This window comes from Lemur catta, chromosome 1 (genome assembly GCF_020740605.2).
Source record: "Lemur catta isolate mLemCat1 chromosome 1, mLemCat1.pri, whole genome shotgun sequence".
Classification (NCBI taxonomy): domain Eukaryota; kingdom Metazoa; phylum Chordata; class Mammalia; order Primates; family Lemuridae; genus Lemur; species Lemur catta.
In genome coordinates this window covers 22,073,989-22,089,364 of record NC_059128.1, presented here as the reverse complement: position 1 = coordinate 22,089,364, position 15,376 = coordinate 22,073,989, and the positions used below count along the sequence as shown (strand labels likewise).

At 37.9% G+C, this 15,376-nt stretch overlaps 1 protein-coding gene across 5 annotated transcripts in view; it reads left to right on the top strand.

The window, feature by feature from the left end:
- The window catches only part of NRXN3 (neurexin 3), a 1,488,306-nt gene that overhangs the window by 532,340 nt on the left and 940,590 nt on the right, over positions 1–15,376 (top strand). For all 5 annotated transcript variants that reach the window (XM_045562522.1, XM_045562514.1, XM_045562538.1 and 2 more), the window contains 2 exons: positions 1,230–1,433; positions 7,432–7,458. In XM_045562522.1, coding sequence (XP_045418478.1) covers positions 1,230–1,433; positions 7,432–7,458 — 231 coding nt within the window. The remainder of the gene's footprint in view (positions 1–1,229; positions 1,434–7,431; positions 7,459–15,376) is intronic.

Sequence of the window (15,376 nt, the reverse complement as noted above, 5' to 3'; positions counted from 1 at the left end):
CCAGCTTCCTTACTCAATTGTGTCCCTCAGCCTCTCTTCTCTGAATGCCACTGGCTTTGTATAACTTTCCTCTGTCATTGAATAATTTTTTATATTCTAGTACAGTTATTTGTGTATGTTGTCTCTTCCTTTAGAACATGGCCCATGTCTGTTGCACCTTTGTATTCTCCACGGTACATGTAGGTAGCAAACATTTGACAACAGCAAATGTTTAATGAAGACCTACTCAGTGCCAGATACTGAGCCTAGTGACAGGCTGGCTTTATAGGAATGTGAGTTATATTATCTTCCTGTGTTTTCTAAAAATACTCTCCAAATGAATGATTAAACAAGTTCACATGTTAAGCATCGTGGTTGCAAAACAGTCCTTGGATTGGTAATAGACATACTGAGTTAAAATCTAGGCTGTGTGACTTTGGGATGATCACCTCCCTTTCCAAACGCTTTGGCTTTCTTGTTTGAAAGTAGGAATAATAGACCCATCCTTATAACATTAGATGAGATAGCATATACCTGAGATCCTAACCGTTGTGCTTAGACTAAGGAAGATACCAAATAAAAGTGAACTACTTTATGGAAGTTCTCTTTGAATAAAAGTAAAATGAGTTTCTCAAGGGTGTCATTGGTTTTCGTAGCCATTTTTCCAGCTCTAGCTCTATCAATCTTCTTTGAATGGGCCATGCAAACCCTCACAGTGCCTGGCCACGAGGGCTGTTATGGTGCCAGGCTGTGCTGCTGCCCTCTTCTTCTTCCAGAAGCTCTCTGGAAGATACCTATTTGTCTGCTGAGGTGCTTCTAAACTGCTGCTCTCTGCTTAATCTTTGTTAAATACATGGATTCTATAATTTTTATTTTATGTACTTGTGTTTTATCTACAGCATACAGAATTGCAGGCACTATGATTTGTGGTGGCATTTTCACTATTGCAAAATGTCTTCACATCCATTACTTAATTTGGCACCCTTGACAAGTTTGTGAGCACGGTGGTGGGCAGGTATCATGCCGTCATACACTCTTTGCAAATGAGGAAATAGAGCCTCAGAGATTAAGTGGTCTGCCCAAGGTCACATAGTTAAAACATGGCAACAGTAGGGGTTAATAAAACACAAGTCATCTGGTTACAAATTTGATGCCCTCTCTACTCTATTGTACTCAGCCTGAAAGCAAAGCAGTATTTGACAACTCTAACGCCTTTCACCCTAACGATCTCCTCCGCTCTTCTTTGGCAGAGGCGTCCATCCTGAGCTATGACGGCAGCATGTACATGAAGATCATCATGCCCATGGTCATGCACACCGAGGCAGAGGACGTGTCCTTCCGCTTCATGTCCCAGCGAGCTTACGGGCTGCTGGTGGCTACTACCTCCAGGGACTCTGCCGACACACTGCGCCTGGAGCTGGATGGCGGGCGTGTCAAGCTCATGGTTAACCTAGGTATCGTATGAAGTACCCTCTGCCAATCTGTTTGGGCTTGTCTTCCCTTTCTTTTCTGATTTTCATTGGTTTGATTGAATTCTTTGTTTGTTTCTTGAAAGTTAGCTGCTCATCTCTTGTTTCATAGACCAAGGATAAAACCCAACAGCAACAAACACCTTCTCCTTGTTTCTGCATGAGGTTTTGATGTCGATTTCTGGTTTCTGACAGTGGTGTTTTCTTTACTAGATTATTTATTTTCTAAGTTTCCTTTCTTGGTTTTTTGGAATCGTTTAGCTTTGTGTAAAACACGCTACTTTGGTCCATCTTTTGATCAATCATATTCCCATTAAGTCCAACTCCTCAGTCACCTCTCAAAACAGTCAAAGACAAGGGCAAGGGCAGGGCAGGAGGTGGAAGCAAAATGAAAGGGTGGGTTGTGGAGAACTAAGCCCTGTGAGTAAGATGGAAGGGCTTTGTTTGCAGCTCCACGATGACCATTCAAAGGGGGAATTCTGGTGGCTGTGATAGCACTGATATCTCCTTGTATTTTCTCATAGTGAGAGGACAGAGTCAGATTATTTCTGATATCCCACAGGAAAAATAATTCCCTAACTTTGGACTCTCTGACACGTGGAAGGAAACTATGGATGCTAATATACATACCCGTTTTTCTTCCTGACATTCTCAAGCATCGCTCAGCAGCGCTTTGTGCAAAGGTTGTTACCTTACACTGTTACCAGTTACTCTGCTGTCCTCCTATACTACATAGCCATTTTACCTTAGAATTGAAAAATTATGACAACTTCAAATTTGTGCTTTGTTGGAACAAGATCTGTTCTTTCAATGTAATTAACTATAACAGACACTTTAGAAATTGTCCTTCTTAGGGCCTCATGTTCTGTCCTCCTGTTGACCTTCTCTATTAGAGTCTAATTGACCTTCTATGGAGAATGGGGGCCTCTTGAAGATAAATAGGGGAGGGAAAATTCTCTATTTCCGCTGTTTCTACTCAGCAGAAAGTCAATGCCCAGTTTTGACAGGATTAGTGATATAGCTGAGTCCAAACTTCCTAAGCTAATGGATTTATTTGGGCATGTAGAGTATGTTTTGATACAGTGCTCCTTTATAAAGATTTCAGTGAACTGGCTTGTCAGAGGTGTGGAGAAGTGATGGACAGATGTACCAGATGCCAGACCACGTACAGATCTATGTGGCCTGGTGGGAAGACGGAGTTTTTATTCCATGTCGGTCTTATTTGCTGTCAGGTCTACTGGTCACGCTTAGAAAATGCCTACAACATAATCCTAAAATCTCTAGGACACAGAGGACTGTTTTGAGCAGTGGCTTATTTAGTTATGTCTTTTTCTTTTTCTCCTAGTTTGCAGCTTTTCAACACTATGCCATTTTTCTTGTCCAACCTTATTCGATTTCCGTTGTCAGTGTGTCTCTTAGTTTTTCTTTTGTTTGTGTATGTGTATGTTTGGTTACTTTAGGTTTTGGTTTTTCTCTTTTGCTGGATCTTTTCTGTGTTCTTGAGTTTCTAATCCTCCCCACCATCAACCATGGTAAATCAAAAGATGGTATTCAACCCTTCAAAGGCCCAAAGCCTGCGGCCCGCATAGCAAACAGCCTTGAGAACAGAGAGTACTGAGCAGCCTACAGGGACTGGCATACCCCTGTCCTCACCCCCCTCCCCCCCCCCACACCATCCTCTCCACCTTAAACAAACCAGTGTGAGAATGTATTACCTAAAACCAACAACCAGCAGTTGATTATCTACTTCACAGAAAAAACAACAGAAGGAATTAAAAACAAAAATAAAACAAAAACCAACACAATTTCCTAACTAGCTCACGGAAAAAGATAATGAAGACCATTTTATCTCCGGATTTTTTTAAAGTAGAGGAGAGACATACACATAAGGACAATTCAGTCTCACAGAATTCTGAGGGGAGTACACACTGTGTCTTTAAACAAACATTTTTTTTTCCTAATTACATGTTGTTTTGTAAAGACTAGGATGTCAACTGTGACAGGCCTCACATCTCAGAAGGAAACACTGGGGTGAGGAAGAGAGATAAAAGGGGTTGAGCAATGAAGGAAATAGGTGGACAGATTCTCCTGTACACTCATGCACACACACTGAGTTAGTCATAGATCCTATGTGTATTCCTAGAAGCACTATTTTTCTATATTAAACTCTCACCAAAACATGGGAGATGTGCTTTTCAAATAGACTTTGCTTTTGCCTTTTGGCTTCTTTTGGCACACCATCGATCTAGCTCCCACTACATTAAAACATCTTAGGCAAAAGAGAGTTAGCCCCTCGGAAGAGAGCACTGTGCTTCTCCAGAAGCAATAGTTGTTTCTTTTTACTCTGAAGCATATGGTTCATCACAATTACAGGTCTGAATTTATTTAACTTCCTTTCAAATCTGACATGGAAAACTGACCTTAAATTCCTTATGCTTGTGTACATATAACTCTTTGTATTCATGCTTTGTTCAAAGGTTCTCCTTTCACCCCTCCCCAAAATGGACCACTTCATGAATATTTTCTTTATCCTTGTTATGAATTCACATTTCTTTCTTCCTGGTTATAGAAGAAAATGTCTCCAAGCAGAGTTTGCAGTCACACACATTCCACCAAAACTAATTTCCGAGGTCACTGTGTTCCCTCAATTTATGTTGTCTTTTTTCTAACACATGCACACATGATATTCCAGTTTATTTTAAATTGGTCACACATACAAGCTCATGATATAAAAGCCTAGTATATATTTCTCTGATTAACATATCTTATGGATGCCAAGGAGACTGGTCTTCCAAGGGCTTTGTTTTCTGATGACAGTCCTATGTGATGATAGCAAATCTAAGAAATATTCCACAATGCCCAGCATGTTTTTAAAAGTTGTGAGGTTAGCTATTGATCAGCCATCGTTTGATCTCTTAGCATTAAAATATATAATAGTATTTCATTATTATAGTATATCCAAAGATTTAAAAGACCTTGTCTTATTTTAATCTCATAATTTTGTGAGATATATCAAGAAAGTATTTTTATGCTGACTTTTATGCATGTGAAACATATATATGATTTTTCAAAACTTACATAAAAAGTTGGTAACAGAGCTGGGACTAGAACCCTTGTCTCCAAACTGCTAGAGCAGCGTGGGTTAACTGTGCCCTCCACAAATCAATGCGGTGTCAGTCTAATGACTTGTAACTGCTTTCGTGTTGGTTACCTTTGAAGCATGCACACAGGGAATGTCCATTTTCTTCAGTGCCCAGTTTGAACTGAGCTACTGCAGAAAAGTCAGTTGATACAGGCAGAGTCTTTAGGGTCCTCAGCAGAGTGCCAGGGGCCCTTCTTCCATGTCAGAGACTCTGAGGGAGTGACATGCAGTTTGGCTAATTGCATTCCAATTCTCCACATGTTCTTTCTGGAAATCTACTTGCTGACTACTGTTTACTCTATGCACAACTATTAGAAACATTAGAAAATACACAACTATTAGAAACATTCACCTCTTCCATATTCAACTCAAAGCTCACCAATATGGAAATTAATAATTTCTCCTCATTTACTAAAATAAAACAAAAAACTAAACCCAGACAACTCTCTCTCTCTCTCTCTCTCTCTCCTCAAAAGACATACCAAGACTTAGATAGTCTTTTTTCAAACAGAACTTTCGCTGCTACCAAAGATAGATGTAAAGAAAATCGCCTTGCCACATCAATTCCCCTGACTCATTTTTTTATTAAAAAAAATATATTCTCACTAACAAGACCACTCCCTCAGATCCTATGAAGAAAGGACTGGGGTGGATTTTTCTCCTCGAACTATTTATTCTTCAGGTAAAGTGGTGACATAATTGTTCACATCTTGATTAAAGGAAACAAATTGCCATCTTGAAAGCTTCCAGTCCTCACATTGGTTTAAAGACGCCTTCACTTCACTTCACATGGAGCCATTTGGATGACCCAGAAGGATGGGTCCAGCCCAGTATCTCTCTCTAGAGGGAGAGGTTCTCGTCTAATAAGAAAATCCTCCACTGCACAAAAGCCAAAGAAGAGAACCATTTATTGTTGGCAGTCCTTGGGTTTGTTACTTTAGGTCCACTCTTTCCTGTCTCTTAAGAATACCCAAGCACCTGTTTCCCTCTCTCTAATACACCAGGAAGAGGCATTTGTCCAGCTTTGGGGGATTGTAGGTGCAACCAATAGCTGAATCCTCCCTCCCTCCCTCCCTCCCCATCCCCACCAGGGGCATGGCCTTCTCTGTCTGGTGATCGTACCGGTTGCTCCAGGGCTGTTTGCTCCCACTTTTCTGTTGCGGTTGACGACACATGACAAACCTAACCGCACGAAACCAAACCCAGATTTTTTTCAAGAGATGTTCTTCTGGGGGAACAAATAAGCTTTCTGCCTCCTTCCTCAGAATAACTGGGTGTTATAAATTGCTCTTACCCAGACTTCACATAGTTTCATTCTACCCTATTGGTTGCCACTGGTTCCTTTTTCACTTGCTCACTTATAATGGTTTGCTTTGGGAAATTCAAATGGTGGCATTATCCTTGACAAGCCCTCTAAAAACTGTTGGGTCAGCCTAAAGCGGAAGAGCACAGTTTGTAACTGTATTTTTTCCTATGCCTTTCTTCCTTTTTAAAAAATCACTTGACTTCTACCTTTTAATATCTGACTTTAAACAATTTCTTACTAGAATTCCCACCATCATAAACTCACCTTAGGTTCAACCGGGCAGATTGGTAACAACTCACCTGAGACATTTCCCTAACCATTCCTGCCCAATCCCCTATTCATGCCCACTGACTCTACTGAAGAATGTTCAAGGTGTGTGCTCACAACTCTCAAATAGAGATTAATACAGTGACAGGCACTCTGACCTCCGACACGGATTACCTTGTCTGGTTACCGGCACTGGACAGTTAGTCACCCTTTTCTTTTTTCTCTTTCCCATAGAAAAATAAAATGAAAACCGAAGAATTTTCTCCCCTCAAAGTGCAGAATCACAGAGTAAAATAGGCGGGATGTCAAAGGTGCCAAGACCTCCTCCACACGAGCCTGCCTTGCCTTCTCCCCGAATGCTGTAGGCCCTTCATTCAGTCTGAGCATTCAGGCAGGAAGACAGAGATGGGCTTCGTGAGGGGGTTGGTCTGGGGGCCTTTGAGAGAGTAGCGATCCACGGTGATAACCTCATAGGACCCCTTTCACCCTACACCTGACCCCACCTCTCTAAAATCTGGGATGGGTGTTTGTGCGGTTAGCTGTTTGCAAGTGGCCATTTTATGATGGGAAATGACCAGGTGGTGTTAACCCTTTCCTCACCTCTAAGGATGATGGCAAGTCTGCCTATGCAAATTTCTGTAGCATCTGGGGCCCGACCTGAGGAGAGGGGTGGAGGGAGTTTGTTTTTGGAAAAAGAGAAAGGGTTAAATACTGCACTGAGAAACTTTATGGGCAGATTTTTAAAAGGATACCATGTGTCAGACTGGTGATATATCTTTGGGATACTAATACAAAAATTGTATTAATGCTACTTTTAAAGGTAAATTTTAAGAAAATAAATTGAAGGGGGAAATAGAATATAACCTGCATTTGGTGGGGGAATTTTTGCCTAATTTTCCAAGTTTAATGAAATTGATTAATATTTCAAAGTCCAGGTTTAAACTTTATATAAATGAATAGGTTTTTTTTTAAAAAAAAAAGAAACATGCTTGGTGTCTATTGTGGATATATATGTATACCAGTATATATCTCTATACATATGTGTATATATATGTGTGTGTGTGTATATATATATGTATCCAACTTTACTAAATAATATACTGTACATATACACCCACCCTTAAACTTGTACATACTGTATATATATAAAATGGCCACATTTCTTGCGTGTGTCTGTCCCCGGAAGGGTGGACTGATTGTTTTTGGATGTCTGCAGCTGTTACCTTGAAGGATGCAATTTCATCTTTCATTTATTTTTCCCCATCTAGACTGTATCAGGATAAACTGTAACTCCAGTAAGTTTTCCCTCAAGTTTCATTTTGTTCTTTAAAAAAAAGAAAGAAAAACTGACTTTATTTTGTTTACTGGTTTATGAGCTGGTTTTTATTTGAATTATTTTTTTTTACAATGAAGTTGGGGGGATCTGGAGGGATGGGGGAGGGGAAAGGGCTGAGTGTGGCTTGGGTGTGGTTTCTGAATTGGGGCAGGTCCTCTCTTCTTTCCTTGCTCTATATGCAGAAAAGGAGGAAAGGGCATGGGAATAATGAAATAACTTGAAAATGAATTGAAATGGTCATTTGTTGTCTTTGGGAAATAACTCTCAGAGTGAACAAAAAGCTTTAGAGCAACCAGCATGCACTTCTCCACTACCAAAAGCTTCAGATAATAAAAGCAAAGTTCATGACCCAGAGGTGGCTGCCAACTCTGACATTTCTTTCCTGGCATTCATCACTGTTGGGGCTTTTTAGCGGAATAGGCAAAGCACTGCTCTTGGCCATAATGCAAGATTTTAACCAAAAGCTTGAGACACACTCTGGCTCTGCAGAAGGAAGGATTGTGGTCTATTATTTTTGCCTTATCCTATTCAAATACTCTAGCTCTTCTAGAAGGGTCCTAAAAGATACTGGCTGAAAACAATTCATGCATTTCTCCCTCTGCCTCTGTGCATTAACTGAAGTCAATGAGGAAGGGGATGTGAAGAGAACAGGGAGAATAGGCATGAAGGGAGAATAGGCCAAGTTGATGAAAGAGGAAAAAGGGAGAAATACGATTTGAGTGCAATAGCATATTATATTACTTAGGCTAATTAACACTAAATGCTATAATAAGCAATCCCAAAATTTCAATGAATCAACAAAAAAGGGTTTATTTCTTGTTCAGGCAAAGTTCAGTGATAATCAGATGGCTCTCCTGGACCTTTTTATTCAAAGAAGTAATCCAGGGATCTAGGATCCTTCCGTGAGGGGTGTCTGCCACCTTGGATTTCTTCACTTCCAGCTGTATCCACAGGGAAGAGAGACAAAGAGACCTTGGATGGTTGTACAATAAGTTTTATTGCCTTGCCTGAAAATGACATACATTACTTCTGCCCATATTTTAATTGTCAGACATGACCTTAATTCATTCTAAATGCAAAGAAAGCTGGGAAATGTAGTCTTCCAGTACATCCAGGAAGAGAAAATTGGATTAGTTGAGCATTTAGCACACATAATTCTCAACATTATTTCATCATTTCTTGGTTCTTTCCTTGCCTAGGGTCTTTCTGTAGGAACAAAAAGAAAATAATCCAACTTTTACATGTTTATTCCATCCTATTAAGTCTATTAAAGGTGCTGATTTAACCTTCTTTCTTGGTAGGAGATATAGGGATGAAAAACTAAAAAAACCCAATTTTACTTTTTGGGGGGCAAATGTTCCATCTAAATTAACAAAAAAAATTTTAAAACAAGCACTTACTAGAGTGCTTTATTATGCTTGTCTTGGCATCACTTTTAGTTACTTTAAGCAATGTCCTATTTTGCTATGTTTAAACATTTCTAATTAGCCAGAAATTTCTCATGATATTTAGATCATTAAAAGTCTAATTGAAACATCCTTTCTCTCCAAAGCCTGAAGTTTTCTATTTTTGTCTTTTTGTTTTTTTAAGCAGCTTTATTGAGGTATAATTTTCATACCATAAAATTTACCCATTTTAAGCCTACAATTCAGTGACTTTAATTAAATTTATAGGATTGTCCAAACATCACCACAATCACATTTTAGAACACTTCTATCACCTCAAAAATTTTCCTGATGCTCATTTGCAGGAAATCCCTACTCCTACCCTTAACTCTAGGCAACTACTTCTGTGCTTCGTTTCCATAAATTTGCCTTTCTGGACCTTTCATATAAATGGAATCATATATTGATATGTAGTCATTTGTGTCTGGCTTAATTTAGAAAGTTGTACAGCATTTCTATGGAAAGCTTTCATCTTTCCTTTTGCGTTGGTTTCAAAGAGGAAATAATATGGAAACTCAGGATGGAGGTGGAAAATCTGCTATGCAGAGCTGTTATCTAGCATCTTCTGGCTTCAGGGACTGACCTGGAATATAGAGAACTGAAGGAGTTATTTAATCAGAATATTAGGACTTGATTTTGATGCTCTGTCTGCAATTTCTCATGAAGTCAACTCCATATATTCCATATGATCAGCCACGAAAAGTCATTATAAAATCCAGGATTCTCTCTCCTGGGAAGACAGTGACACAGATAGTAGGTTTTCTAAACCTGAGAAAATATTTTCTATTCAGAACCACCAAAATCAGCATTGAGAGGGAAATATGTCAGCAAAGATATGCTCCCAACTTTGATCAAGTATAAAAACAGTGTCACTTACTTTAATTCAATCATTAAGTAAAGAGTCAAGGTTAGATTTTGGAAATCATTTTTGAATTCTCATGATAAACCTTTAACATGCTAAGAAAGCTAATTTTGTTGGGAGCATCAGAGAAAACAGTGCTCCCTGGTTGAATTGTGGTTGACTTGGAAAAAACAAGAGTCTTTTAAACTAATCTAAAACCTTCAGTGCTGAAAGTATGTAAACATGTATCTAGGATTATGTAGAGTCACAAAGTAAATATACATTTTACTGAAGTTGATTTTAATTGTTGATTTGGAGTAAAGTATAAATTGAAACCAAAGCAATATATTATGAAGAAGAATGCAAATAAGCATGAATCTTTAAGAATAAAAATGTAAGAATTTGGAGACACTTTATTTTTATGGTGTATCTTCTCTATTTCATCCCTGGCATTATTGGCTCTTGAGTAGAAAAATTTGAAAAGACTACAATTAAATTTGAAGAGAAAATGGGTCCAAAGTGAATAGAACTTCTAAACCCCTTTTCTTATTGACTCTATGTCAGAATTTGTAGCTCCACCTGTTAAAGAATCTCAAGTTGTTTCTGCAATAGGTGTGCAGGTCTTGGCTTTTACCTGATTTTTAACTGTGAGAGTGCAAGACATAAGATTGACCTGCAGCCTGGGTTTAGAGGAAGGGGGCTTTCCTCTCACCCCTCCACTTGAGGTCCTGCTGTCATTTCAGTAGAAGTCATAGGGTACTATTGCTCATGTTATAAAACAGAGCTTTTTTTTCCCTTGAAGAATTAAATTTGAATCACGTTTGATTATTAGTTCGTGAACTTTTCCAGTAATTGTTTTTTTAGGGTGCCTGTTCTCTGAAAAGTCACTCAGGTAAAATACTGAATGACATCAGCTGTTTGTTTCCTGTTCATCTGCCACAAAATGTTGTTTGTTCTGGGAAATGGCTATTTCCAGGGGATTGTGTCACACTCTGTAATGGAGACAACAGCATGAAAAAGAAGGATGATCTTCCAGCATTAGGAGAAAACAACTGGCCATGATAGAGGGCAGAGATCTTGAGACCAAGTCAGAGTGTTCTTCTAGCCTTCTTCCTTCTGGTGTTGTGGCTGGCCCTTCCGTCAGACACCACGGCCCAGTTTCACACCGAGGGTTTCCTACCAAGAGGCAGGAATGATTTTCTAATCAGCTTCTGTCTTTCTCCCTATCCTGACTTCTCTTTTTCAATACTTTGCCTTTGCCCATGCTATCTAAGATACATCTATCATTACTCAATTACGCCATAAATTCCTCCCTAGCTGTTCTCAACACACATATTAGAAAGTGTGTAAATCAAGGTCTTTGGTTGAATCAAGGTCATTGCTGGGTTTGATTCATCTGGCAGAATATATTTAAAGGTATTTAATCAAGAAAGTTCCAGCATAGAATTTAAGTTGCAAAAGGACAACAGAGTTGGCAGTCATCATGGAAGATTGAACTCCAGGATGACCTGGAAGCACTGCTAAAGAAAACAGGGCTGCTTTCTGGAAATTTCTGGAGGAAATCGCCTTTCCTATAGCTCCAGTTCCATGAGGCTGGCAGTGACTTACAGAGATGAGGTTCTGGAAACAGGTAGGGGTTTCTCGTTGGTCTCGTGGGTGTTTGTTCAAATGAAAGTGTGGAAAACGGTTTGTTGTCTTTTACCTTGTCTGATTGTGCCTAGGCCCTGTAATTTCCTAGCCCCTACTTTATTCTATCCTTTTCAAGTTGTGTATAGTATAAATGAATGTAGTGAACTTACGTTAATTAAATGAGTATAGCTTGAATAAACACAGTGAACACATATTAATAAATATCAAATGCCCCTTACTTTTTCCATCTCTTCCTCCTCTCAAAGGCTAATTCTTCAGTCTTGTGGCTATTAATCTTTCTAAAAAGGAGTAGATACACGGCTTAGGAACTGTTATATGCCTGGTTATTTAGGTTCATGTAGTAAGACCTCCTTCTCTTACTAATTACTTTGAACTTGAAGTCTTACTAATTTATCTGTAATGAGATTCATATTTTCTTCTTAGACACAGAGGAGAAAAGGAATAGAGTGCCATACAAAAATATGCTAACCTTAAGACACCGAAGTGTCACAGTGGAGCCATTTGTGTCAGAGAACAGCTTTGGTGATCTTGTCTGCTTTCCATACGCTCTGTCATCTTTGGGTCATCATAGAGGTGTACGACAATCTCAGACATGTAGGAAAATAACAGCACAAGGTTATGAAACTAATATCACACGGATATGATACCTCCAAATCGTACTTCCCAAGGCTGCTAGTATTTAATTGAATATTCCTCCTCTTGGACCTGCTTGCCTAGTGCCTGGTTTTTGCCTTTGGCCTCAGCTTCTGTGGTTTTAGTTTCTAAGCAGGCTTCATTTTCAGTGTTTTGGCAAAGTCAACTGCATGTAGGTGGTTCTTGCTTAATTTAGGCATAGCTTGGTGACCTACAGTTTATTATACTAGACTTTTGGTTTTCTTCTCTTTCTTTTTCTCTGTCTTATCTCTCTGTGGTACCAGACATATGTGATTGCATCTTTTGGCATGGTTTATCTGAGATTCCTAGAGTTGATTGTTTAGCTCATCCCATTAACTCAGAAACACTTGCCTCAGACCAACCAGGAAGGCTAACTTCTTCACTATTAAAAGTCTTCCTGGAAGAAAATTATAAAACCCTCTTTGATACCCATTCCAAGAGTTGGGTAACTTTGCTGTCAGCCATTTGCCTGACCATGTCACTTACCTTACTAGAGTTTTAGCGGAGATGGAAAAATCATGACACAAGATCCTAGATAATATAGTAATGTATTATCTGTCAAACTATGAGCATCAAACCTAAGCTTTTTAGTTTCCATACTAGATGATTATATTAGGACTTGATTTAAATGATTATACTCCAACTTTTCTCAAAACCTGATTTTTAAAAGATAATGCATAATTTCTTCTGCGTGGAATGTATGTTTCTTGTAACATGTAGAACATTTCAAGTGCAAGTATAAATATAGTATCAGTAATAGCAAGATTCGAGTATGATAGGTACTTCCTAAACATTTAACACTAAACTATTCTTAATAAATATTAATTCAGATTGGTTTTATTTTTAAATAGTTAAAAAAAATTATACATGGAACAAAAGGCAAAGTAGAGAAAATTCTTTCTCCCACTCCTGATCTTAGTTCCCAAACTCCCATTCTCAGATGCAGTCAAACTTATCAGTTTTCTTGACATATTCTTTCAGGGATATTCTATGAGTATATGACGTGTAGTTATAACCACATCCTTCACCTCTGCCTCTTGTCTTTCTTCCCATCCTCCTTCTTGACACAAACATCAACACACTCTTCCACATCTTTTTCCTACTTAAGATGTCTTAGGGACTATTTCATGTAAGAATGTAAAGGTCTACTTTATTTTTTCTAGTGGCCACATAATATTCCTTTTTATAGGGATATCATAATTTAAGTCAGCACCCTACTGATATACATGTAGATTTTGCTTAGGTTTTTATGATGACAAAAGGTAATAAAATATATTTATTTGTTCGTTAGTTTTTGCATACATGTACAAAAATTTATGTTGGATAAATCCCTAAAGGTGGAATTGATGAGTCAAGAAAAGTGCATTATAAATATTGAAAGATATTCTCAAACTTCACTCCAAAGAGGTCATACAAATTCACATTCCTACCAGCAATATGTGAGTGTTTGTTTCTCCTCACTCTTGCAACACACTTTTTTTACCCAACTTTTTATTTATTTTCTTAAAATAGCTTTTCAAAATGTCAGTCACATATTCAAATGAGACCTCATTACCCATAGACCTTTTCTTTCCACTCTTTCACTTCCTCAAGTATATATATTGACCATTGTCATTCAAAACTTTGATGACCACTTATAGCAAAAATCTTTTAATAGAAATCTGCTATAGCAGCATTTTATATGTTAATCTTTTTTTCAATAAACAGGGATACCAGAGAAAAGTGGTGCTATAGTAATTGTGTATGACTTCTCTCCTATATTACTGTTAATCTTTGTTGAAATCTCAGCACAGAGAGGCATTTCAGTGCAATTACAAAGAGTAAAGAGGATGCTGGAGCCAAATAGCTTGGGTTCAACCCTTGTCTGTACCCCTACTGAGCTATGTGTCTTTGGACAAGTTACTGCAATTCTTAGTTTCCTCAATTGTAAAATGAAGATAATTACAGTAACTACTTCTTTAAGAACAGAACCTGGCACATAGTACACGCTAAATAGATGATGATGATGTTAACAATGACCACTATCATAATATCTCAATTGAAAAGATGCTTTTTTGAGAGGTGCACTAGTTCCAAAATGGATAGCCATATATTCTTTAAAACATAATTTTAAATAGCTTAATAGATGCCTACGAAATGATCATTTCTATTTTCTCTGGCCAATTACCCAGAGAATAATAAATTCTCTTCCGAGGCTATCAGAGTTACATTGGATTCTGCATCAGTAGCATTACTAATAAGACTTCTGATGATATTAAAAAGATTTCAATAAAGATCAACAGTTATATAGGAGATAAACCACACAAAATTGCTATCTGTAGTTCATGTCAGGATTTTTTTCCCCTTCAGTGCATTATATTAAATACTTGATGGTAACCCAGAACAAATGAAAATATTTTAACTTCATAAATTCTTCTATATTTGTTTTGGGAACAGTGTTATCATTTTAATCAAAGTTTAATAGTGTTCTATATAATGTAAATATTATCTCTAAAATACACATATCTAATTAGACAGTATTGTCATATTTGTGACTTAAATATCTACTATTAATAATATCGATTTTATATAACTAACCCAGAACTAAAAGTAGAGTCTGAAAGTTAAGAGTTTTGCAGCAGTGGTATATATTTCTGGCCAGGAACATTGCTGTCTATTCTGCTTCCTTGGCACATTTCTTTTTATGGCTTTAAGAGTCACCAAGTTCATGCAGACCATGGTGAGAAAGGAAGACTAGTTTACCAAGAGAAAAAAAGAACAGTCCTCTCAGGAGATCTTTCATTTTGGTTTAAATCAGTTTGTTGAAGCATAGCAGGATGAGTCAATGTGATAAGAGATTCACACCTGGCCCTTTGGGTCATTCAAATTACACATATGTTAATGGGCTGGTGGCTCAGTCCTTATAAGATCCATACTTCATACCTAGAAAAGTAGAAGATTAATGATAATTTAGCAGTGGAACTACAGTATTATCCATTCTCAGCTTCTAGGAATGTTTTTTGTAAGAGACATTAACAGAAGAAGAAACTTCTGTTGGCTAAAGACACTTTTTCTGTGATTTCAAAATGGTCCCTGGGTTCTAGGATGAAATACATTACCTTTTGCTTCTCTTATGTACAGGGAGCTCCAAGTGTGGAAAAGTGCACTCAGGATGGTACTTTAACATTTTTAATTGATATGAAATTTAGAAAGGATAAAGGGATTGGGATCTAGCACCTAATTAAAAGGTAAATGGGATATGAGCTTGTGGCATTAAATTATAAATAAGTGGCTTCCATAAGACAGTG